The sequence below is a fragment of the Acinonyx jubatus genome, chromosome E2 (assembly GCF_027475565.1).
Source record: "Acinonyx jubatus isolate Ajub_Pintada_27869175 chromosome E2, VMU_Ajub_asm_v1.0, whole genome shotgun sequence".
Lineage (NCBI taxonomy): Eukaryota > Metazoa > Chordata > Mammalia > Carnivora > Felidae > Acinonyx > Acinonyx jubatus.
In genome coordinates, this window is record NC_069396.1 from 41461238 (window position 1) to 41486474 (window position 25237).

The 25237-nt window shown below is 56.4% G+C and overlaps 1 protein-coding gene across 2 annotated transcripts; it reads right to left on the bottom strand.

Annotated features, from left to right (window-relative positions):
• Positions 1-490: 490 nt before the first annotated feature.
• On the bottom strand, positions 491-16564 carry SLC7A10 (solute carrier family 7 member 10). Of its 2 annotated transcripts, XM_027044604.2 has the most exons (11): positions 16293-16564; positions 6517-6721; positions 4423-4574; positions 4082-4207; positions 3858-4011; positions 2989-3112; positions 2805-2908; positions 2359-2455; positions 1993-2142; positions 1121-1298; positions 491-880 (listed from the first exon to the last, which is right to left on the bottom strand). In XM_027044604.2, the coding sequence occupies exons 1-11, from the start codon at positions 16441-16443 to the stop codon at positions 750-752; spliced, it is 1572 nt and encodes a 523-aa protein (XP_026900405.1). In that variant the 5' UTR covers positions 16444-16564; the 3' UTR covers positions 491-749. The 2 variants fall into 2 exon arrangements, with proteins under 2 accessions (XP_026900405.1, XP_026900406.1); XM_027044605.2 differs by lacking the exon at positions 1993-2142 and having other exon boundaries at positions 1121-1239; positions 16293-16552.
• Between the last annotated feature and the right edge of the window lie 8673 nt (positions 16565-25237).

Genomic DNA, 25237 nt, shown 5'->3' on the forward strand with positions numbered 1-25237 from the left:
ATGGTCTCTTGCAGGCCTTGAGGCCCCTGGGAGATGCTGCTGGATGGTTTCTCAGGTGACAGTGGCCGAGCACCAACTGACAGTGGCTAAATCCATCCCATCCTGCCGCAGGCTCTCAGTTTCCCCTGTAAATCAGGGTGAGGCCATGGGCTCTGAAGTCCTGGCAGTCACTCCACAGAGATTTATGGGGCTGAGGGAAAGGCAGTTCCAGCCGAAACACCCGGACCGACCCCGGTGGTTGAGCCTAGAGCTGGCGTTGCGGGTCCTGGGGAGGGGCGCACAAGGTGTTTCCCAACCCCGGTGTCTCTTTGGGTCAAGGCTGGGTCTGGACCCCACAAGGGAGAAAGGAAGTGCCTGGTTCAAGTGGCAGAGCCATAGGCCCCCTCCAGAGCCTGCTGGGGCACCTTCCTCAGCCAGCACCACACAAGCCCCACCGGGTCATGCCCACCAGGGACTCGCCTAAGACAAGCACACCGCCCACCAACCTGTTTTATTCATAGACATTTCCAGGAAAGCGAGCAGGGCAGCACTGACAGGGAGCCCAGCCAATATCTCCAGGGCTCTCTCAGCACAGGACTCAAAGGAGTCAGATCTCTCTCTCTCTCTCTCTCTCTCTCTCTCTCTTTTTTTTCAGGACAAAACAAAAAAACAAAAAACAAAACAAAACAACAACCAACTTATTTTGCAAAAACACCTCCTCAATAAACAACATGTAAACAGAAACAGCTGCTTCAGGCTCCGCAAATGTCTCATTGCGTTTTCAAGGGCTTGTCCCTGGTGGGCAGTGGGGAGGGCTGGCACGGGCCATTTTCCTCTTCCTCAGGGGCTCCCTGGGGGTAGACCACAAAGCACAGCTCCTGGCCCCAGCGTGTCATGGATTCTGAGGACAGAGAGACAAACAAACAGATAGACCTTGGGATCCGACCCTGTGGGGCAGGGGTCCTCAGGGAGCCGCTCCCTTTGGGTGGATCCTGGACCCTGGGGCCACATCTTGGGGAGATGTCGGGTGGCGGTTGGGCCCCCTGTTGTCACCACAACTGCCGGGAGGTCCTGCTCCAGGGCGAGTCCCTAACAGGTCACGTTTCCGGCCCCACCACCTTGGGGAGGCTGCCTGGCTCACCTGTGAGTCTGTGCACACACTTTGGTTTGCTTCTCCAGAACACTCCCAGGAAGAAAACAGGCACCCCCGTGAGGATGATGATGACGCCGACTCCACACACCATGGGCTCCGAGATGAAGCTGAAGACCAGCAGGAATGCCCAGAAAACCAAGTATGCGATGGGGACCAGGAGGTTCACCTGGGGGAGAGCGACGGGACTGCCAACGGAGGCGCAGGACCTTCCCTGGGCCCTCCTGCCCCACCGCCCCGCCAGGGGTGGGGGGGGGATCCCGAGGTGCCGCCCTTTCCTGGGAGCTGAGGCTTGAGGGTCCCCTCTTCTGGCAGCCGCCAAACATGCCAAACAAACTCATGGGATGGCCGTTTTGCCAAATGGTTGAGGGTTTGTCAAAGTTTCGGTGGCTCTGAGTTCCATGCAGTAACTGTGTTGCTGGCTGCTTGCATTTGGCTGAAGGTCTCTCTCTCTCTCTCTCTCTCTCTCTCTCTCTCTCTCTCTCTCTCTCAGTGTTTCATGTTTTTTAGGCACCGAGCACTTCTCCAGCTCCAGGATTTATATGCAAACAGAATATTTGCATTTAGCTTGATTAAGGCTCTTCTGTCTTTGTGTGTGCTCATGGAGTTCTGTGTCTTAGCCTCATTTTCCTGTCTGTAAACTGGGAGTATTCAAAGCACCCACCTTGTGGGGCTATGATGAAGGCTGAATACATCAGCATACTTAAAGCCCTGAGCAGGGTGCAGCATGTGGCCAAAGCCGGAATACCTAATGCTGTCATCACTCCCACCCCCACCCTGACCCCCACCCCTCACCCCCATGCCCAATGGGTGAAGGGGCGGCTCTGACAGCGCCGGCCAGCCCATCCTCCCCCAGGCCTCACCTTGATGGGCCTGTGGAGCGCTGGCCGCCTCCAGCGCAAAACGAGAAGGCCCAGGATGGTGACACCGTAGCAGAGGTAGTTGATGAAGGACACGTAGTTGATGAGCGTGTACGTGTCTCCCACAAGCATGATGACCGCTGTGGCCCCGCACTGGGAGAGGACCGGGCTGAGGGTGGCCTCCCACCTGCCTCCGTCAGCCCTGTGGGCTGTCCTGGGCCTGCCGGCTCAGGCCAGGAGGTTGGTGAGCCCCGGCCCTCCCCACTCCCTCCGTGGGCTGCCCCCCAGGGCCAGTGGGTATCCCTGCCATTACCACACAGCTGGGTGGCCCCGGCTCCCCTCCCCGCCAGCCTCGGCCCCACAACTTACACAGACAAGGAGGGCAGGGATGGGTGTGCAGTGTCTGACATGGATCATGGCCAGCAGGCTGGGCAGGTGCCCCTCTCGGGCCCCAGAGAAGCACAGTCTGGGACAGAGATTGGTGGGGGCCATGAGCCCAGCCTTGGGCCCCCTACCCACCAGATCCCAGACCTCAGCTCCACACCTGAGGCCCCTCTTGAGCTGTCACCTCTGACCCCTGCTCTGGGTCCCAGCAGCCCCACTGGCCAGTTCTTCCCTGTCTAGCCCGCCTCCGCCTCCTTTTTGCTTGCTGTAGCTGAGTTGGGATCACATCTGTTACTGGGGAGTTCACTGTCCCAGCTTCGGGTGGGACCCACCTGGCAGGATTTGACTTCCTCTGGCCCCCAGTACTGATCACACACACCAGGGGGACCTGCCTTGCCTCACCTTGACCCCTCCCCACCCAGTCCAGTCACCTGGAGGAGGTGAACAGGTAGCCATTGATCCCTCCAAAAGTAGAAAGTGCCACGGAGACGGGCATGACCCAAGAAAAGTAGCCCAGCAGCTTCTCCCCGAAGGTCTGAGTGGACACAGAAAAGAGGTGGTGCGTGAGGCATGGCGGGACGGGCAGGAGCCGGGTACCAGTGGGACCCCACTCACCACGGCCACTGCGTTCGAGGCCAGCAGCTCCTGGGGGGACATGGCGGTGAAGTAGGCAACATTGGTGAAGGTGTACACAAAGGTCACCAGCGGGATGGAGATGACAATGGCACGAGGTAGGTTCCTGGGGGCAGTGGAGAAGTGTGTCAGCATCAGCCCTGGGGTGGGGGCTGGAAGATGGGGCCCAGGGACCCCAGCGAGGGAGGAGCTTTGAGTCTCCATCTCCTGGGTCTGCTGGGGGACTTGGGACAGATAAGGGGCAGCACTGCTGTCTCCCTGCCACCCCCCAGCCCCAGCTGGGCCACGGGCTGGTGGGAGGAAGGGCACATGGGGGAGGGGACACATCAAACGTTGAGGGGCAGGTCTAATGTCAGGACATAAAGAGAAAAGTGAATACAGGCAAAATCAGCCTTGAAGATCCCCAAATCGCCCCGGGGCCCAGTCCCTAGACCAGGGGTCTCCTGGGACTCCTTATCAGCCCCAGCCCCCGCCCCAGCACAAACTCCTCTCTGTTGCAACCCTGGGTGAGTATCGGATGAGCCGTGGGCTTTATCAGTAGGGACTGTGTTATGTGCACATGTGTAAGTTTTGGCCAAATGCAAATAGCTGGATCCATTTTCAGTGGGACAGTGATACTCAGTGTTTCTGAGGCCCGGCAAGGGGCCGTGACTCACCCACAGCCATGCAGAGCAGGGCCAGGCTGGAACAGTGTCCCGGCTGTCTTTCCAGAGCCATCCCCGTGGGGCAGCAGCATGGTCAGGCAGGTGACCAGACTGAGCCACAGGTGGCAGCAGGTCCGTGCAGAGAGGCTGCCTCTCCCATCGCCGCACCCCTCCCCTTCCCAGGGCCCGGCTGGGTGTCCTACTCACTTTCGAGGGTCAACCAGCTCCTCAGTGACGTAGTTGAGGAAATTCCAGCCACTGAAGGCAAAGGAGCCCTGGAGGAAGGCCAGGGCCAGGTGACCCACGGAGGGTGTCATCCAGAAGTCAAAGGCATTGCTGGGTGTCAGCTCCTCAAAGTGTCCTGGGGGGTCCACAGGTCAAGGGTCAGTGTCCTCTCCCCACCCTGGTGCACGGCCCCACCCAGGCCCTACCTTGGAAGATCTGGACGAAGCCCACGCCAATGATGAGGGACAGGGCCAGCAGCTTCCCACCGGTGAAGATGTCCTGGATGCGTGTGGCCCAGCGCACGCTGGAGCTGTTCACCCATGTCAGGAGCACTGAGAGGAAAGGAGAGTGGGTGGGTGGGCCTCAGCCGAGTCCAGCCCAGGCTGTAGGAGGGCGGCATCCCCGTAGCAGCTGGGGTGCCAGAAGCCCACCCCCTGAGGCTGAGCTCACAGGGGGCTGGAGGCTGGAGGCACCCCCCCCCCCACGCCCCCGCAGTCCTCCCACACAGGGGCAGGGGGCATGGTGCGGCCCCAAGGTGGGCGCTCACTCAGGCAGGCCATAGAGAGTGCGCGGGAGGCAGCAGCTGGGGGGATGCAGTTGGGGAACACGGGCTGCAGCACGTAGTTAGAGAAGGTCATGGAGATGACAGCCAGGCTGGTTGGGTACATGATGAGGACCGCACTCCAGAGCAGCAGGAAGCTGGAATGAGTGAGGGCCTGCCTGGCACAGGCATCCCGCGCCACCCCGCCTCCCCGCCACCTTGGCCGAGCAGGTGCAGGTGTGGGAGCAGGGCTGCACCCTGGGCCGTGGCACCCAAGGCTGGCACGGGCACTCAATGCCGGCTTCGGTCCAGGAAGGCAGGGCTGGCCCCACTGGGGTCTCCACTCTATTAATGGACCGCTTCAACAGAGACAGCATTCAGCACAGTTAAACAGCTATGGGCTGCCCTTGGGCAGGTGTCCAGAAGGACTTGGGAACCAACCACCTTTCTAATGGCCATCTAGCCTCTGGTCACAGGCTGTTTTCCTGAGCCGGAGCTGTTCTGGAACCTTTAGTTACGGCTCCAGCTGGAGCTCTCAGCAGAGCCTATGGCTGCAGGTAGCTGGCTCTGAGCTGTGACCCCTGAGGGACCGGACCTTCCGAGGAGCTGTGGCTGGGGGTTGGGAACGATTTATGTCCCTTCTGCCCGAATCTCAGCACCGCAGGATGCCCACATGGGAGCAGGGACTCTGCTCAGGCTATGAGGCCCAACCTATTCCGGGGGGGTCCTGCCTGCACTCAGGGGAGGTCCTGTCTCTGGGGATGCTCCTGGACCTTGAGGGTGGGGACTGCCTCATCCAGGGACACCACTGACCTCTGGACCACCATGCTCTGTAGATTCGTCTTGGTCCTCACCTTTACTCTGTGGCGTCTGCAACCCTGAAGCTAGGTGCCCCTGGGGCAGGGTCTTGGGTCCTCCTCTCCCGCCCACCTTCTGCTTTCTCAGGTCCCAGTTGCCTCCAAGAACCCTCTCCCCAGAGCAGAGAACTCATGGGCACACCCACAGGGGTGTGCACGCCCTGCCAGGGCCCCGTCTGCCACTACCCCATTAAAGGCTCTGGACCACACCCCTCAGGACCAAATTTTGCACACTTTAGCCTAGACTTTTCCTCTGGGATCCGGACAACTGCCCCGCAAGGCCTGACTACATCATCTCCCCGGATATGCCGCAGACCCCACCAGCGTGGCAGCCTACCCCCAACCTCCCCCTCCCGGGAACTGCTGTCAATGGAGCCCACCAGTGGGAAAGCGGGTGTCACCTCTGCTGTACCCACCTCTCCCTCATGCCACACTGGCCACCGCGTCTTCCGCATTTAGGCTCCTGCAAGGTTCTGGGATCTTCCTATGCCTTTATTCAGGCCCTCGGCATGGTTCAGCTGGACAACTACAATAGCTTTGACCACCCACCCCGCCCTCAGCGCCTCCAAGCCCCCACACCTACCATGGATCTGACCTGCCTCTGGCCACACCAGATAGTCGAGCACACCCTCCAAGCCTTGGTGCAAATGTGTTTTCCCTGGAAACCTTCTGAGGTGGTGACATCCATTCCCTTAGCTGCTGGGCCCCCCAAGCACACCCTCAAAGCAAAGATCTAGGTCCTCATCAAGTGTAGAGGGGCTCTTTCCCTTCTGCACTGTGAACAACTTGAGGGCAGGAATGGATCTTTTCTCCCTGGTCCTCAGCACATAGTAGGTGCTCAGCTAATGCTTACTGGTGCATAAAGGAATGCTGGGGAGCTCTTCAAAGGAGAGCTCTTGCAGGGCATTGATAGGAGTTATCATGCCCCCTGTCCCCCACCACACACATATGGGTTTACTAAAATCTAGGCTGTCCTTGCCTTATTGCTAGCCTCACCCAGGTGCAGATTAGGCTTAAGGAAATATTTGAAAGGAAGCACAGAGAGGTCAGGGGGCCAGCCGGAGTGTCCTGCCCACCCTGGCCTTGGAAGGCTCCCCAACACCCCCACCTCCTTCCCTCCATCCACCCCATGATCTCCCTGAGATGTGAGAAAAAGAGGAAACCAAAGTCCAGGGCCCCACTGGCCATCCATTCCGGATTGTCATGCCCTCCCCCACTGACCCCACGGGTGCCCCAGACTCACCCAGCCAGGCCCCCGAAGATCTCGGTGACATAGGCATAGTCCCCGCCAGACTTGGGGATGGCGACTCCCAGCTCCGCGTAACAGAGGGAACCCAGGGCAGTGACGCCTCCACCCAGGACCCAGACGAAGAGGGCCAGACCCACAGAGCCCGAGTGCTCCAGGACCCCCTTGGGGGAGATGAAAATGCCCGAGCCGATGATGTTCCCTGGGGTCGGGAGAGATGGGGAGGCATCAGGTCTGGGGTCCCCTTAGCCCAGCCTTCTCCTCAGGCTTCCAGATGCTACAGTGAGGAAGGGAGCCTGGGCTGCTCCCTGGAGAAGGAGGAGGGGGAAGGTGAGCCTGGAGGCAAATGGATGCCACTGGACACCTCAGACCTTGCAATCCCCACTCTGGGCTCATTATCCTCCCTTCTCCAGGCCCTGGCCTTGTCCTTGCAATTCAGGGATGAGTCCTGTTCTGAGTTCCTCTGCACCCCCCACCCCCACCCCATTTACTCCCACCAGGCGGGGAAGCACAGGCAAGGAAGCTCCATCACCCGAGCGGTGGCAGACTGGCAGCCTTCCTGTGCATCCCCACAGGGCCCAGGCTCAGCCCCTTGGCCCTGGCCGAAGCCTCCAGACTTGTCAGCCTCCAACCTGCTGGGTAGAGCTGGCCTCCTAAAGCAAGACCTTGACCATGACACTGTCCTGCTACTTTCCCATTGGCCAAAGTCCAAACTCATGGAGTAGCTCAGGGAGTGGCACCACCTCCACGAAGCCCTCCTTGACCATGCCGGTTTGGAGTCCTCCTCCCATGTCACAGTCCTGTCCTTCCCCAGACCTTGTCCCGTACTTTCTTTATCTTCTCTCTCCCCTTTCCTTAAAGGGAAACCTGCTCCCTGGGCTCGTCCCTGACCTAAGGCCCAGACTGCGGACAAAGACTCTGAAGAGACCTTGTTTCCCGGCACTGTTAAAATGTGTCAGGTCCTGGGCAAGGGCCGGTGGGGTGAGGGGGAAGAACTGGTGCACTTTCAGGACCGGGGGTTGGTCAGCAGCCATCGCTGAAGGAATCGGGTGGGCAAGGGCAGGCTGGCAGAGACCCGGCCAGCCTGGGGTCTGGACACAGACCGCCTCTCCCTTGAGACAGCCTACTGGTTGCAAAGAGGAGTCGCTGCTCTAATCCCAGGGGAAAGCCCAGCTGGCGCTCAGGTCACCTTTCAAGATCCGTCTGTACAAGAGGCTATCGTGAGGATTCGGCAAGGAATCTAGGAAGCCCTCTGCTCACTTACAGCTGTATCCAGATGTACCTAGCATTTTTGGCGTGGTTCTGTGTACTCTCTGCAGCCGTACCTGCTTGGGTTCACCTCCAACTCCCGGTATGTAGTAAGTGCTCAATACACAGCTGTTGAGTAAACTAATGGATGAGTGAAAGGCCTGATGTCCAAAGTGGCACCAATACCTTGGCCTGAAAGACTGATTTTCTCATCTGTGAAGTGGGGCAGCTTTCTCTACTCGACTCTCCTGGAAGAGGAGGGGAGTGGCCAGCCTCTGAGGCTCAGAGGCCAGTGGAATCTGCCTTGGTCACAGAAGCCTCCCCTGCCCTTGGGGATGACTCTGAGTCTTGCGGAGTGTGGTAGGTGTCAGGGGGTGCTCTGTTGATTCATGGTGTCTGGGAACACTCAATCAAAATGCTCAGAGGGCCAAGCTGTGGTCTGCAGAGCAGGTTCTCAGGATGAACAAGGCTCTGAATACCCACTGAGCTGTGAGCTCCCTGGCAGTTAGGGCAAAAAGGGCAACGTTCTGGGTGACCTGGGTCTCACCATCTGTGCAAATAAATTAGGTCACATCACTGGTGATTTGCACAAGGGCCTGCCCAAGAGGAAATAATCCCAGAATGCGCAGGCCACAAGAATAAAAAAGCAACCCTGCTAGGAGCTGGGGCTCAGCCCCTCAACAGGATCACCCCCACCTGCCAGGTCCTGTGGGACAGTGCACACCCATCAGGGCAGAGCCTGCCTGTTCCACCTGCCAGGCCCACAGGCGGGTCTGGCCAAGGACACAGCTGTGGCCACCAATCTGCATGCATTCCTTGTCCACGGTGCTACCCCCCACCCCGCCCCCGGCCGACACAGATTTCCAGTCTGGACGGCCACGGTGCCCCACTTGGTTTTCCAGTCACATCCCAGGAGCCCTAAATACATCCAGATAAGGACGAAAGAATTCCTGTCCCCCAGCCCCCAGAGGTAAGCTGTGCCCTCAGCCAGCTTCCAGGGGGAGAGGAGCCGCCTCCCTTATCTACCCGGGGGGCCTGGGGCCTGGGTCAGCTTTCTAAAGGGTCTTTGAGTTCGCTCTATCCAGCAGCAGGGCCTCTGTTCTCAGGACCTGGTGGAGTGGGATTTGCCAAAAGCCAGTGAGGTTGGAAGCCAGCGGGGGCTGGGTGGCCTTGGAAGTTGCTGGGTGCATTCAGGCTGGGGACATCCAGGGACCCAAGCAACCCAGCCCATGGGGACCCCAGCGCTCTATACAGTTCAGCACAGTAGGGCCTCATGAGCATAGACCTTGGGAAGCTACACCTGGCATCTTGTCCTCTAAAGCTGGGGTCTGAAAAGGGACACATCACTAGCCTGTGCTCAGTAGCGGGAGACTCCAATGCTGGCCCTGGGGGATGGGCCAGGGGATCATTTTGTTTGGACACATGGCCTCAGCCTACAGTGCAGGACTTCTCCCCACATGGCTCAACGGAACACGTGTGTGTCAGTTGGTGCCTCTGAGGTCTTTGCGGGCTTCTCCCTGTGGGCCTGGACAACCTCTAGCACCTTCCCCCGGGTTTGTGCTGGAAGGTGGCAGAAAACCCACTGAAGTCCACTGGCTGCTCTGGGCACCACATGGGCTGGGTGGGGCTCTGCAAGGATCCACAGGGGCTGTGGGCTTGGGTGGGCGGTAGAGGGCAAGGAGGAGGACGCTGGGGGCAGGGGTGGGGCCTCCAGCATCTGAATGATTCCAGGAGGCATGGCGAAGGGACCACAGAGCTGTGAGGGATATGGCAGGGGTGCCTGCCCAGCCCTCCCAGTGGTGGTGGGTTCAGGCCTCCCTTCTCAGCCCTTGTGTTCAGGCCCAGCAGGATCAGCTTTGCTGGCCTCAGGACACAGTAGTGGACAAGCCCAGACCTTGGGGAAGCCTGCTCTGGAGAAAGAGGCGGAGGGGCAGGAAGTGGGGAGCATGGGCTGGGCAGGGAGAGACTACCATGCGCCTGGTCAGATGTCTGCTGACAGTGGGCTGGAGAAATGCAGGTTCCAGGGTCTCCACATTCCCACCCACCCAGTGGGTCCTCGCAGGGCCACAGCGCCAGCACAGGTGGGTGAGGATGTGAGTCCCCCACCAGGAAGCCCCCCTTCAGTCTCCTCCCGCCCCTCTTCCCTCAGCCCACACTGGGTGGCTTTTATCACATTAAGATGTTTGGCCTGATGGGGCTTACTCAGTTCCGTGGAGGAACGAAGAAAGGGCCATTGTTCTTCTGGCTGTTGCGGTGCGCGCTGACCTATTTTTGGGAGGCAGTGGCCGACCGTGGAGGTCGCAACGGTGGACGGTGGAGGTCATGTTGGTGGAAAGAGCCAACTGCCCTCGGTGCGTGTGGGTGGAAGGTGCAGAGTCTGATTCGGGGAGGGGGATAGGGAGGTCCCGTCAAGCCAGGCTGCTGGCACCACCCCTCATCCCTAGAAACACTTTCAGCAGTCAGCTGTGTGACCTCAGGCTAGTGCTGTCCTTCTGGGCCTCAGTTTCCCCCTTCACCAGGTCAGGCCACTGAGCTAGGGGGCAGCAGAGGGCTGGCTCAACCCAGACTTTGGCAGAGGCGTTGCTGGGCAGGGTGGACACATCCCGCACATTTGCAAAGGCCTAAGGAAACACAGTCTGCTCGGGGGCCCATGTCCCTCACTGTGTCAGGTGTCTCCTCAGCTCGCTAGTTTCCCAGAAGCTGCAGGAAGCCCTCCCTGACCTTCCACTTTGGCCCCTATAACCTGGATCCTGCTCTACTCCCATGGTACATGGAGGATGGCCAGGAAGTGATTATTGGCTACCCTGCATGGGTCCTGAGTTCCCAGAGGGTAGGGTCTGTGATGAGAAGCCTCAGCCCCTCAAAAGGACAAAGAACCCACAGGGCCTAGGTTATCTTACATACGCCTTGCCTATCTGTGCCTCTTTTAGTGAGCAGGCTGACAATGGGGGTTCTTCCTGTCACACTGGCCTGCTGGCCTGACAGAGAACAGCTCTGGGGCTCCTGGGCCTGATCAGGGGCTGGCCATAGGCCAGACCTCCTTCCCTTGCTCTGGGCAACGAGTCTCAGCACCTCCCCGTTAGGATATGACCCATGAGGCCTCTGGGAAAGAGTTCCAAATTCCCTTCAGTAGGTCCCTGAGGCCACAGGCAGAGGCACTAATTGAGAATCCCCAGATCTGGGTTCGAATCCCAGATCCCTCTTGGTGGGAGGCTGTGGACAAGATACATCACCTCTCCAACCCTTCTTGGCTACAAAGTGGGAAGAAAAGGCAGTGATGCAGGCATGCCCCCACGCTGCTTCGCACATCAGAGGCCCCAGGAAGTGCTTATGGATCTCACTACTGTCATCAACCTTGAAGATACCCCAGGCCACCCAATCCGGCTTTTGGAGACCTGATCCCCATGGGACCTCTGTATGCTGGAGTCCGTAGCCAGAGCTCTGCTTTAGGGACCCTGCTGTCCCCCTGGGTGAAGCCCGTGACTCCAAACACATGAATGTCCTTAATGAGCATGTGTCAGGCATCCCTCTGAGGAGACAGAAGTGCCCATTGAGGTTCTTGGCAGAACTCCAGGGAGGTGAGTGGGGATGCCTCCAGGACATGTCTGGAATTGCCAAATGACTGGCGTGTACTTCCAGCCTAACCCACTTTCCTTTTAAGAGAGGGATGAGCAGAAGTGTGGAGCTCTCTCTGCCTGGCTCAGCCCAGCCCAACCCCACCTAAGAAGCCTCGCCTGTGCCCCATCTCCAGGCTGAGTCAAGGTCACCGATGAGCTCCACAACGCTGGATCCAGTCATGCACCTGCAAACTGCATCTTACCTGCCTCATCAGTGGCATCTGGCAAGTTAACCCCTTCCTCCAGCCTCAGCCTCCCAGCCCTCCTCCCACCTTGCTGGCTGCTCCTTCTGGACTCCTCTGCTGGTCCTTCTCTTTCCTGACTTCCAGATTTTGAGTGCCTGTGGCTCAGCCCCGGGGCCTTGGCCCCTTTCCTTCCACACTCCCTCCCTTGGAGACCTCATCCAGTCCCCTAGCTTCTGTTGGCAACTCCCACATTTTATGCCTACCATGGACCTCTTCCCTAAACTAAACCCGCATATCCAACTAATTACAAATAGGCATCTCGAATTTCCCATGGTCAAAATGAGGTTCTGGACTTCCAACCCCTTTCCCTCAAGCACCTACTTCCCTCACAGTCTTTCCAGATCAGTACATTGCAAACCTGGCTCCCAAAGGCTCAGGCCCGAACCTGATGTCACCCTTGACTCTTCTCCTTCTCCCACACCTCATATCTAGTTCATCCCAAATCCTTTGGTTCCACCTTCCAAACACATCCAGAACTGAACCTCCACTCAGCACCTCATTGCCACCACCCTGCTCTGAGCCACCACTATCTCTTACCCAAGTGACTCAGTACCCTCCTGACCAGGTTTCCTGCTTCTACCCCTGCTGCCCACAGCTTCTCCATAGTGAGCCCCATCTCATCCCATCCCATTCCATCCCATCCCACCCATCCTATCCCACCCCATATCCTATCCCATCCATCCCATCTCTTCCCATCCTCTCCCATATCCTACCCCATACATCCCATCCCATCCCATCCATCCCACCCCATTCCATCCACCCCATCCCCTCCCATCCATCCAATCCCATCCCATATCCTATCACATCTCATCCCATATCTTACCCCATCCATCCCATCCCATCCTTCTCATCCCATTCCATCCTTTCCCATCCCATATCCTACTCCATCCATCCTATCCCATCCCACCCCATGTCATCTCATCCCATCCTGTCTTATCCCATCCCTCATCTGCTCAAAGCCCTCTCCTGTCTCACAAAGAGAAAAAGGCAAAGTTCTCACTGCAGCCAGGAAGGCCCACACAAATTGGGCCCCTCCCACTCCTGACTCATCTCCTACCTACAATCTTCCCCACCCCCTATCTTAATTTTGTCACCTTAGCACTTATCATTATCCCATTGGCCAAACATTCAGCTTGTTTATCATTTGCTCTTTCACTCCCATGCTGGAATGTCAGCTCCAAGAGGACAGGGCTTTTGTCTGTCCTATTCCCTGTTGTATCTCCAGCACCCAGAACAGTGTCTGGCATTGTTCTGTACCTAGATGAATGAGTGTGATGACTAGATGAATGAGTGTGTCCAGTGCTGGCAGCCCCCCACCCCCCTTGTAGCTTGAGCTGCCTTGGCCCCCAGTGGTGTCCTGAGCATCAAGGGCATCTGATCTGGGCTGGTTGCAGCCTCAGTCTGTTTCCTCATCTGTAAATCAGGGGTGTGAGACACAGACAAGCTCTTGTGTGGCTTTATGTCTCTTCAGGGTCCCTATGAGGAGGTGCTGGGCCTTTGCAGAGGGCCATCCTCTGAGCATACCAGCCACCACCAGCCCTGGGGACAACAGAAAGGGGCCTGGTCATGGTTGGATGAGCAGGAGATGGGATTCATGAAGCAGGCCTCTGAGTCCCTGAACACTCCTGAGCCTGACACATAAACATGAGCATGGGCTGGATACCCGAGTCCAAGGGAGAGAGTGGAGGACAAAAAAGCCTGGTGAGCACACCCAAAGTGATTCCCACTCTGCTGGACCTGGGAATGCCCATTCCTTGGGTGTGGATCAGGAGAGGCAGCTGGCCAAGGTTCTTGAGTCAGGACAAGAGATTTTGTACATACAGTCCTGGGTGGGAGTGGGGAGTCCCGGGAGATTCCTTTGTCCATTTGTTCATCCATCCACCCATCCATCCATCCATCCATCCATCCATCCATCACAAAGTGGGGGACTCGGGTAAATCCTCGGTAAATCCCGACCTTCTTCCATCAAGGGCTCTGAATCTGGCTCCAGTTTTGCCCAGCACCAGAACAGTATGAAGAAGGGCACTGGATTAGAAGATTGGGTCCAAATCTGGTTCCAAGTCCCAAGTCTCCTGCCTGCAGAAGTGTCATTTAACTTCCAACCCCAGTTCCTACATCTGTAGAATGGGTATAAACACTTTCATCTTGCAAGGTGGGCATGAGAATCAAGTGAGATAAAGGGGGAACACGATTTCATGATGTAGTAAGGGGTGTTTTTCAGGATAGGTATTAGACATGGTGGTGTCTTACATAGCCCCTGCCCCACTGGCTCACTTTCCCCCAGGCTGGCCTGTTCCCCTCCAGGTGTGCTTGCTGGGGCCAGGAGGTGCTGTCCTAAACACACTTCGGGCAGAGTCTGACTCCAGCCCAGAGCCCTTCCATATCATTCCATTCCCGAAAGCTCCCACTCCTCAGCCTAGGACAGGGCAGAGGGTACAAGGAATGAGAATTATAGGATCTTCTGGAAGGGGATATTTGAAGTTTTCGAGATAACAAGTGCAGGATCTGGTAACAAGAAAGACTGTGGAGTAGAATATAAAGGCCTCAAGACTTTTAAAGCTAAAATATGACACTCTGGAGACATTTTTCACTTTGACCAGGTGGCCCAGGGCAGGAAGGTGGGATCAGATGTGTGAGATAGACTCCACAGAACAGCATGGGGAGGGGGAGAGGGTGGGGTCTCCAGGGCATCAAGTGGGAAGAGCAGTGCAGACCCTGACTCAGCCACAGAGGCCTCCTCCCTCATGTCCCATCCCCTTCTGGTTCACATCCATTCTCTCCTCGTCCGTCTCCTGCCTTCTGGGACCCTTCACAGCTCCCCAAGCAGGGTCGTTGGACCACCAATGAGGGTCGCAGGTGGGGGTCAGGTCTTCTGGGTTCTCCTCCCGAGTCGGCCACCCTTGGCCAAGTCACCTCTTACCCCAGCTCAGTCTTCAAGATCTGGAGACCAAGGGGGCAGTGGACCTGGAACAGCAGGAATGGACTGAAACGGGGTGGGGGGGGGGTGGACACCACAAGGGCAGAGCTGGGGTGCACGGGGCTATTCTTATGGGGTCCGTCCTGCAGAAGACATGTGACAGTGGAGGAGGCCTCCTCTGGTCCCACTGCCACCACCAGGGTCCTCTTTCGAGGAGAGAGGAGCCAGCGGCCTCCACCTGCCCTGAAGCAGATAGGGTGCGGGAGGAGGCAGAGTAGGAATAGAGCTCAAGGATCCCTGCTTAGCTGAGGTAGCCCAGGAAGAGCCGTGTCGCGCCCTGCACCTTCCTGGCACTGTAGCTGGCTCCAGACACAGCCAGCCTCTTGACTCCATCATGTGTGGGCCAGGCAAGACTCTACCCAGTATCCCGGCTAAATCTTTGGGACCAACACTTCCTCCCAGCAGCAGACAGTCAGGCAGGGACGTCCTAGGGCAACGAGGTCGCAGGAGCGGCTCCTGGAAGATTCCATTCCAGGGGAAAGGGGGTGAGATGGGGGAACTACCTCGACAGGGCTTACGTTCTGGGGCAACCTTCTGCGTGAGCGTGGGGATGGCCACGAACCAGATCCCAGCCCCAGTTCAGGAGCTCCCAGTGTGGGGGCAGCAGAGGAGGAGGTGAAGACTCCAGTCTGCCCTTCTGAGCCTCCAACTTTCTTCATCTTCAGGGGTCTGAGGATGGGTGGTGGGCAGGGGGGTACACAAGGCCTCCCTGGCTGGCGAGGGGGAGATCTGGCAGGCAGGATGAGGGCAGTCAAGACCCCCGTCATTCATCCCCCCACTCTGTCTCCTGGAACACAGGGGATGGAACAGACTACTCCCAGGAGGGTCTCTGAGGCACTTGGTGTGGACAGGGGCACAGGTCTAGTTTACCTAGTTCCTGAGCAGTCAGTGTTCATGACTTGGGCCTTGTCCCCTGAGCCCTCTGCTGATCCAGAAGTCCCCATATGGGGGCAAGACACACGGACACATTCTCAGGTGGGAAAGATGAGCCCAGAGGATGTGAGTGCCTGTTGGGATCCCTGCCCAGGAAGCGGGTGGCTTTTCTGCAGGCTTGGTATGCCCACCCCATCACTGGCCTTCCCAGTCACTGACTCCCCCCAGGGTCCTGCCACCAAACTCTGCAATAATTACATACTCTGAACCTATTTCCCCACTGGGCTGGCTCTACCTGTCCAGTCTACGCACAGGGCATCCTGCTTTTGAATAAATCACCCACACCGTATGGCACCTGGGTCCCCCACACAGTAGGGGCTCAGCTTGAGTCACAGCCCAGAACTTGGGGCCTTAACCTGGGTCAACCTATCCAGTCCCCGTACTTACAAGGCTCCTGCACCCAAGGCAGGATTACAGTCACCTCCATTTCATAGATGAGAAAACTGAGGGCAATTGCCCTTGCTGAAACCACAGCAAATTAAAGGCAGGAGGGGGATTCCCAGGGGTGGATGGGACCTGAACCTCCCTCAGGTGCAAACATTTGGGGCTCCAGGAGAGGTGAGAACAAGAAGTCTTACTGCCACCCTGTGAGGGGTGACACCACAGGTGCTCTGGGCATCTCCTCATGCGTCCCACGGTCGCAGATCATAGGGGCGCCGGGAGCGGGGTGCTCCTTGTTTCGGGCGGGCGGCAATGCGCCCCAAGCCTTTGGCCCTGCCACTCCAGGCACCCGCCCACCCGGGCCCCGCTCACCGATGATGATGGTGCAGGCGCTCACGAGCCCGATCTCCTTCTTGAGCGCCACCCGCTCCGAGGCGCCAGGGCCCGGGCCCGGGCCGGGGGAGGGCGAGGGTGCAGGGCCGGGATTCCCGCGCCCGCTCGGCTGCTGCGTGTGGCCGACCATGTCGCTGTCCCGCCGCGTCCCCGCTCCCCGCGCTGCCCAGTGTGTCCGACCGGCCGCCAGTCCGTCGGTCCGTCCGTCTGTCCGTGCGCTCGCGGCCTTCGCAGCCCGGACAGCGCCCACAGGCGGGCGCATGCGCTGGCGCGGGGCCCGGGCCCTGGGCCCCCGGCTGCGGGGGCCAGGGAGGGGCGGAAGGAGGACCGGTCGGCAGCCCCCTCCCCCACCTTCCTTAAAGGGAACTGCCCCCACCCCCCTGCCTGGGAAGGAAGGAGAGGACTTGGAGCAGACCTGGGAAGAACTTTCCAGTTGAACGAAGGAAGAGGCCCTCCCACTGCCGGAGTTACATCCAGTCGTGGGGTGAGAGTGGGGGAGCAGAGCTCAAAGGCAAGACTGTCCCTGCCCTCAACGAGACTGAGGAAGTTGGCAAAAATAATAGCTGTGTGTTTACTGGGACCCTCTGTGTGCCAGCGCTTCCATACTCCTTGAATCCTGGCACAGACCCCGAGTGCCCGCCTCCAGGGAGAAGGGTGGAGGTTGGGTCCATTCTACAGGTGGAAGTTGAGGCCCAGAGATGCGTGAGAAGCATCACAGAGCAAGTGGCAGGGCCCAGACGCAAAGCCTTTCTGATGCTTCCTTGGCCTCCGGGTGGTGATGGCGGGGTATGAGATACAGCTCTAGGGGGGATGGGGCTGCGTCCAGGAAGCCCTCGGAGGGTCAGGAGACCCTAAGCACCCATCATCAAAAGTCTGGCCTCCAACCCTCATCCAGAGCCTTGAGAGAATCCCGGAAGAGGTTCTGCCCTAACCTCACCACCTCCCCGCCCCCGCCCCGCCCGGCTGGGCTCTGGGCTGTGTCTGGCAAGTTCCATCTGCAGATTGCTGGTCACAGGTGAGAGTGGAGGCTAGGGGGACTAGAACTCAGGGCTTTGGCGAAGGAAGGGCCCCCGCAGTCCAGGCCCGCTCAAGGAGATGGGGCCACCTCAACTGGCCAGGAGACACGGAGAAGGGGGCTGTGGCTCCTGAGGACGTGGAGGAGGTCGGGCGTGCAGGGTCCCAAAGAGGCTGCCTCCTCCCGGAAGCCGTCAGGGCTGTGCAGCCCCGGACCGCGGGGCAGACGGAAGGGGGGCCGCGTCGGGGGCCACCGGGGCGGCGGGCGGGGCGAGCCTGGCACTGCGCGGCCGGCGGCGGAACAGCTTTTGTCCTTTCCTGGCGGCCGCCGCGCCGCGCCGTCCCCTGCATGTGGATGAGGTCGCGCCGGGCGCCCCGTCCTTCCCCCCGCCCGCGGCTTGCGGGGGCCCCGCCCGAGTCCGACGGCCGCCCGGCGGTCCGGCGGTGGGGCGGGGGCTGGGGCCGGGGTCTGGGCTGCGGGCGGAGCAACGAGGTGCGAGCGTGGCGGTGCAGGGAGTTTGGCCGCCGAGGAGGGACCTTCGAAGTGGGGGGAGAGGGGGGGCGGGGATCTGGGAGTAGGGAGCGGGAGGACCCTGGGTGGAGTGCTGGGGGGACGCAGAGGGGGAGGCCACCGGCGAAGCTTCAGCCTTCGCGCTCCCGTCGTCGGAGTCCCGCATTCTTGGCGCCCTCTGCCTTCCGCCCCAGAGACGCGTTCAGCAGCCGGCTTTCTTAAAGGAACCTCGCGCAGAGGGCGGGACAGGGGTTCAGAGGACTCCTGGATGTAGTGGAGTAGGATGGGAAGCCGGGGTGTCGACCTGCTGGTCTGACCCTCCCCACCCAGTTGCCTTTGCAACACTAGGGTCTGCTGAGAGAGGGTCCAGCCAGGGCTAGTGCACTTAGGGATTGGCCTGAGCCTCACCCGGGAGCCTGGAGCAGGCTCCTGAAACGTGGAATGCATGTGTTTGAAGAGAAGGGGTGACTTTAGGGTACTGGTAGGATGGAATTTGCATGTTACTGTCCAGACCCACAGTTCAAGAGGACATTGGAATCGAACTAGAATCGCAAGCCCCAGAGCAAATAAAAAGTTGGCAAGATTGGTCAGTGAGTACTTTCCCACATTAACAGAGAAAAAGAAAGAAAACCATGAGATCCTTTCAATAGATTCGGAAAACAATCATCCATGATTTAAACAAACAAAAAACTCTTAGCAGATTATAAAGAGAAGAGAATGTACTTCATCTGATAAATGTTTCTACCCCAAACCCAAAGCCCTCAAAGGAACAAACAAACAAAACCCCCAACCTGACAGCTAACATCACATTAAATGGTTAAATGTTGAATGCTTTTCCACTGAGACTGGAAATGTGGAAGAATGTTAGCACTCATCAGTTCTGTAGAACACTGCACTAGAGGTCCTAGCCAGTGCAATAAGGCAAGAAAAAGAAGTAAAAAGGCTCACCTTTTAGTTAACCACAATTTAGAACAATGATAACGCCAAATGCTTGTGAGGATGTGGAATAACAGGAACACTTACTTATTCACTGCTTGTGAGGATGGAAAATGATATAGCCACTTTGGAAGACAGTCTGGCAGTTTTTAAAAAAAAAAGATTTTTTAAATTAACATTTATTCATTTTTGAGTGTGAGAGAGACAGAGTGTGAGCAGGGGAGGGGCAGAGAGAGGGGGAGACACAGAATCTGAAGCAGCCTCCAGGCTTTGAGCTGTCAGCACAGAGCCCGATGTGGGGATTGAACTCACAGACCGAAGATCATGACCTGAGCCGAAGTTGGACTCTCCACTGACCGAAACACCCAGGTGCCTTGGCGGCTTCTTACAAAACATATTCTTAGCATAGAATCCAGCAATCATACGCCTTGGTATTTACCCAAAGGAATTACAAACTTATATCCCCACAAAAACCTGTGCATAGATGTTTATAACAGCTTTTTTCCTAAGTGGCAAAACTTGGAAGTAACCAGGATGTCCTGCAGTAGGTGAATGGATCAATAAATTGTGGTACATCCACCCAGTAAAATAATACTCAGAGCTAAAAGAAATGAGCTATGAAACTATGAAAAAACAGAAAAAAAACATAAATGCATGTTACTAAGTGAAAGAAGCTAATCCAGAAAGAAATAAAAAGGTTTGAAGATAGGAAAGGAATACATAAAATATATGATACATTGGGTAATATATATATATGTGTGTGTGTGTGTGTGTGTGTGTGTGTGTGTGTATAAATGTAAAGTTAGTTAATTTAGTAAAGTTGCTGGATACTAGTCCAATATATAAAAACGAATTGTATTTCTGTGTACCAGCAACAATTAGAAAATAAACTCATAATAGCGTAAAGACCAAGTACCTAAATCTAGTGCGTTATGTGTACAATTTCTATACAGAAAACTATAAAACATTACTGAGAGAAATTGTAAAAGAGATAAATTAATTGAGGAGTATACTCTGTTCGTGGATTAGAATTTAAGATGTTGGTTTTCTTCATGTTGATCTGTAGAGTTGATATATAGATCCAAAACACATTAACCCCAATGGTTTGTTTTTTTGTTTTGTTTTTGTTTGCTTGGATTTTTTGAGGGGGTGGGTGGAGGTGAAATTTGACAGGCTGATTCTAAAATATATACTAAGGAGGGGCACCTGGGTGGCTCAGTCAATTGAGTGTCCGACTTCAGCTCGGGTCATGATCTCACAGTTTATGAGTTCGAGCCCCGCATCAGGCTCGTTGCTGTCAGCTCAGAGCCTGCTTAGGATCCTCTGTTCCCCTCTTTCTGCCTCCCCCCCATTCATTCTCTCTCTCTCAAAACTGAATAAACATTTATAATAAGATAAACTAAAATATAAGATAAAATAAAATATATATGAAGAAGAACAATGTGGAAGGATTTGCTACAGTTGAAAACAAGGATAAACAAATCAACCAGTGGAACAAAACAGGAACTGCTGAGATAAAGCCATCCATCTATGAGCCCCTGGTGTATCACCACGGAGTTGACATCACAGAGAAAGCACAGACTTTTCAATAAATGGTGCTGGGTCAATTGAGTATCCATAGTGAAAAAAATACTCTTCATCGCTACGTTATACCATATCCTAAAACCAAGTCCATAGATGTGCATGTGAAATGTATGTGTGAGAGATAAAACAACAAAGCACCTAGAAGAAGACTTGGGAGAGAATAGATTCACTTTCCTAAACAGGACACAGAAAGCACTATTGGTAAAAAAAAAAAAAAAAAAAGAAAAGAAAAAAGAAAAAAAGTGACAAATTAGACTCCATTAGAATTAGAAACTTCTGTTAATCAAAAGGCATGATTAAGGGGGGGGCCTAGGTCAGTTAAGCTCCTGACTCTCGATTTCGGCTCAGGTCATGATCTCAGGGTTGTGAGATCCAGCGGGCTCTGTGCTGGGCACAGAGCCGGCTTAAGATTCTGTCTCTCTCGGGGCTCCTGGGTGGCTCTGTGGGTTGAGCATTCGACTTCAGCTCAGGTCATGATCTCATGGCCCGTGAGTTCGAGCCCCATGTCAGGCTCTGGGCTGACAGCTCGGAGCCTGGAGCCTGCTTCGGATTCTGTGTCTCCCTCTCTCTCTGCCCCTCCCCTGCTCATGCTCTGTCTCTCTCTCTTTCTCTCTCTTTCAAAAATAAACCTCTCTATCTGCCCCTCCCCCTGCCCCCTACTATCCCCACTTACACAAGTGCAAATGCACTCTCTCTCTCAAAAAGGCATGATTAAGAGAAGGGATAAGTAAGCCACATGTGAGAGGAGTCATTTCAATACACACATCTGATAAAGAGGTTTTATCTAAAAGAAATATGAAAGCTACTACAAATCAGTAGGAAGACTTTGAATAGGAGCTTCACAAGAGGATATCCGATTGGTTGGTAAACTCCTGAACAGGTGTGCAACCTTATTAGTCATCAGGGAAATGCCACCTAAAACCAGAACGAGGTACCACGGCACATTCACCGGAGCGTTTAAAATTGAACACCAGTGTTGGTGAGGGTGGGAGCAATGTCGGGGGGCTCCTGTGCAGTGCTGGAGGGAATGTGCACTGGTAACTTCCATCTGAGCCCCCCCCCCCCCCCCCCCCCCCCCGCTGTATCTCCAAGTGCCCATGGCCCAGCATCTTCATTTTGTATCAGATGCCTGTTGGGAACCACCTCAGACCCTCTAGACTCACCTTGCTTACTTTTTTTTCCCACTTCAAGTGCAACCTTCTGGCTCTTCCCATTACCCCCCCGGGGCTTCTCTGCTACCCCTGAAGTGTGAGGTAATGAAGGACCAACCTGGCACCCACAGACTTGTAACCAAAGTGTCGGGGAGTTAACACACTTGGGCTTCCTCTTTGATGATGACAGATGCGAGCCAGTGGGCAAATTCTTCCCATCCCTCATTCCAGATGGACAAATCATATCCTAAAGCCTCTTGTGAGAGGGTCCCATGGGCCCAGCAATCAGATGCTTCTGGTGCCGAGTGGTGGCCAACCCGGAAACTCATCCTCATGTTGGCCATCTTGCCTTCTTCTCTCCTTTCCCCCCCTCTCCCTTGACTCGCTGCGACTGCACCCCCTAATTAAGAAGTACCACCTGGGGCGCCTAGGTGGCTCGGTCGGTTGAACGTCCAACTTCAGCTCAGGTCATGATCTCACAGTTCGTGAGTTCGAGCCCCGCGTCGGGCTCGGTGCTGACAGCTCAGAGCCTGGAGCCTGCTTCGGATTCTGTGTCTCCCCCCTCTCTGTGCCCTCCCCACCCCCCCACCCCCGCTCATGCTCTGTCTCTCTCTCTCAAAAATAAATAAACATTAAAAAATTAAAAAAAAAAGATGTTTAAAAAAAGAAGTACCACCTAAGCTTTGGCCTCAGACTCTGTTTCTGGAGGGCCTGGGCTGAGATGCATTCCCGGGTATATACCCAACAGAAATGATGTATAAATGCACTAAAAGACATCTATAATATTGTGGTCTCCATGGTAGCCCCAAACTGGAAACCCATATAACCATTGTCTGTAGAATGAATACATCAGAGTATATTCAGATCCTGGAGGCAATGAACAAAGGAAGCGGGCACTGAACAAATGAACAAATAAATGAATTGCTACCATGCCACAACGTACAGAAATCTCATCAACATAACACTGAGCAAAAGAAGCTGAATGTGGTATTATGTTCTGGGGTGATTCCATTTACCTGAAGTTCTAAAACAGGAAAAATTAATGTATGCTGCTAAAAGTTAAGATAGAGGTTACCCTTGGAGGTAAGGATTGGAGGGGGGTAGGAGGGGGACCCTGGGGTGCTGGTCATGTGCTCCCGGTTTTGGATGCTGATCATAGAAGTATGTTCAGTTAGTGAAAACTTGTCAAGCGGAATACTTACGATTTCTGTGATTTTTTTTTTCTGTATGTAGGTTCCATTCACTTTAACAAGAGTAGGACATTAAACATGTGCTGGGCAGGTCCCCGGGTGGGACAGGATTTGCTTGGTGGGGCGTGTGTTGCCTTGTAGGGTCCTTACCCACTCCCTCCTGTCTCTACTCCCAGAGCTCAGACTGTCCCCTACAAGGGGGGGGGGGATGTCTTCACCACCCCAGGCACCTGATGCTTTCCACCACCCACCCTTTCCTTAGGGCTGACGACAGCTTCTTTGCTACCCCAGGACTGCTCTAGAGTGCAAACCTAATCCCCTTCCCTATCCTCAACTGTCCCGGCTCAGTGCAGCCACGGTGGGGGTGGGAGGGTGGGGGTGGGGTGGGTGAGGGCCAACCCTTCCCAGTGATATCTTGGCAGGGAGACCATTTAACTAATGAGTCATGAGTCATTTAACATCCGTGAGGTTGAGGGAGGGGAGTGGCTCATGAGCCCTCAGTGCCCACAGCTGTCTTGGGGGGCAGCTTGTCCAGACCCTGGGGTTCCTAGGCCCACTGGTCAGAAGAGAGAAATGGAGGCGAGGGGTGACTTTTGGGGGAGTCTGGGACTTTTGTGCCTTCCTGAGTCACCCTGTGTCCTTCCCTGGCCCCTTTACAAGCATGGCCTTGTGTACCTCCTGTTGGTGGTGGTGGGGGCGCTGTGGGAACCAGGAACGTTTGGAAACATGAAAAGTTGGGGTTTGGGCCTCTGCTCTGGAACTGGGCTCTCCTCTCCCTCCTGATGGTCCCAGACCTATCTTGCTGGCCAGCCAGGAGGCTGGGCACCCCTCTGGCCCTGGCCTTCACTCAAGGACACCTGCTATTCCAAAAGATGCCACCAGAGGGCAGCTTTCCTATCCCTGGTTTGAACCCCGGTGGCCTGCCTGTTTCTGATGTCTAGCGATCTACGCCTCTGCTGGACCGCGTCCTACGGGGTTGGAGAGGGCAGAACAGGCTTCCTCAGACCAGGACCAACCTCCTGGGACCACTGGAGTCATCTGGGAGGTAGAGAGTCCTTCCCAAGGGCTGCCCAGGCTCCCTCCTGCTGCTGCCTGAGTGGGGAAGCTTGCCTCCTGGCCTGAGAGAGACAGGGGAGGCCCCCGGGCCTGTGGGTGCTGGCCTGGGTCAGGAAACTCATAGTGAAACCAGAGAGATCTTGTAGTGAAATTCATTCCGCGCAGCACACCTGCCTGGGGCGGGCCTGGGGGGGGGGTACTGGAAGGCAGGAGAGCCGCCTGTGGTGGCGGTGTCGTGGGGAGGGCCCAGAGCCTTATCTGATGGGCCCCAGCCTTTCTCACAGCTCAGTGGAGCCGCCCTGACAGGCCGACCATGGCCCAGTGGGCAGGGGCTCTGCAGGCCCCGTGGGCCCAGGCGCCCCACCTGCCCAGTAGGCAGGGAGGCAGTGCGCCTGGGAAAGGCGCGGGCGGTGGAGTGGGTGCCACTGGAGTGGAGCGGGTGCCCAGGAAGGCCCCTCGAGGCCCCGGTGTCTCAAAACACCAAGAAATGTCAATACCAGTTGCAAAAAATTGGGGCAATCTAGGCGTGCCCTTCGAACAAACTCACACTTTTGATGTAAAAGTGTGACTGCACATCGCCTGGTACTGCTTGCATTTGAGAATGCATCAGCTCCTGGGACACGGCAGGAGGTCATTCCATGGGTGTGGACTGTCTTTAGTCCTGTGGGTGGCTTGGGGGCCATGTGTGGAACATCACTGGGGGACCACACAGATCTGAACGTGATGCCCTGGACAGGATGGCTCTTTGGCTGCCCCCCCGCCCCGGACACACACACCTAGATCCCCCTCCTGTGGGGGTGCCCCCTGCGCTGACTGATGCCAGGGCCGGTGGGGAGAACAGGGGGATCTGACTGCCTGGGGTTGTGGATGTGAACTGCTCTGGAGAAATGGGGTCCCACTTCTCCAGGGATCCTGTCTGATAGGGCCTGCAGGGTCCCGGGTGCCCCCCAAAGGGTCTGAAGAGAAGCAATCTCAATGTCAGAGGGGTCCGCCCACCCTCAGCCCCTGGGCGCCCTCCTGAGACCGCCTCTGGGCACAAGACACCAGCCACTCTGGGTGGGCTGGGCTGAGATCTGTCTCTGCTGCCCTGCTGCTCCCGAGCTGACAGCTGACATGAGTCACGGTGGGGGGGGGATGGGGGGGCGGGGAGGGGGTGCTGGGAGCCTCCAGTCTGCCCAGCACCATTGCCAAGGGCTCTTACATCTGTTGGAACTCTTTCCGAAGATGAAGATGGTGTTTTCTTGGGGTTCATCTTACAGAAGAGAGGAGTATAAAGTGAGGATTCTCAGGGCCTCAGTTTGCTCCAGCCTGACCTTGGGTGGGGGCACAGTTAGCCTAGCTAAGCCTGGCCAGGCTGTGGGAAAGGAACGGGCTGTTGTCTGGGGGAGATGTGGCAGGGCTGAGGGTCCCATGGGCAGCTTCCAAGTGGATCTTCCTTCACACCTGGGCCTCCTTCCCTTCCTTTATCCAGAGGACACCCTC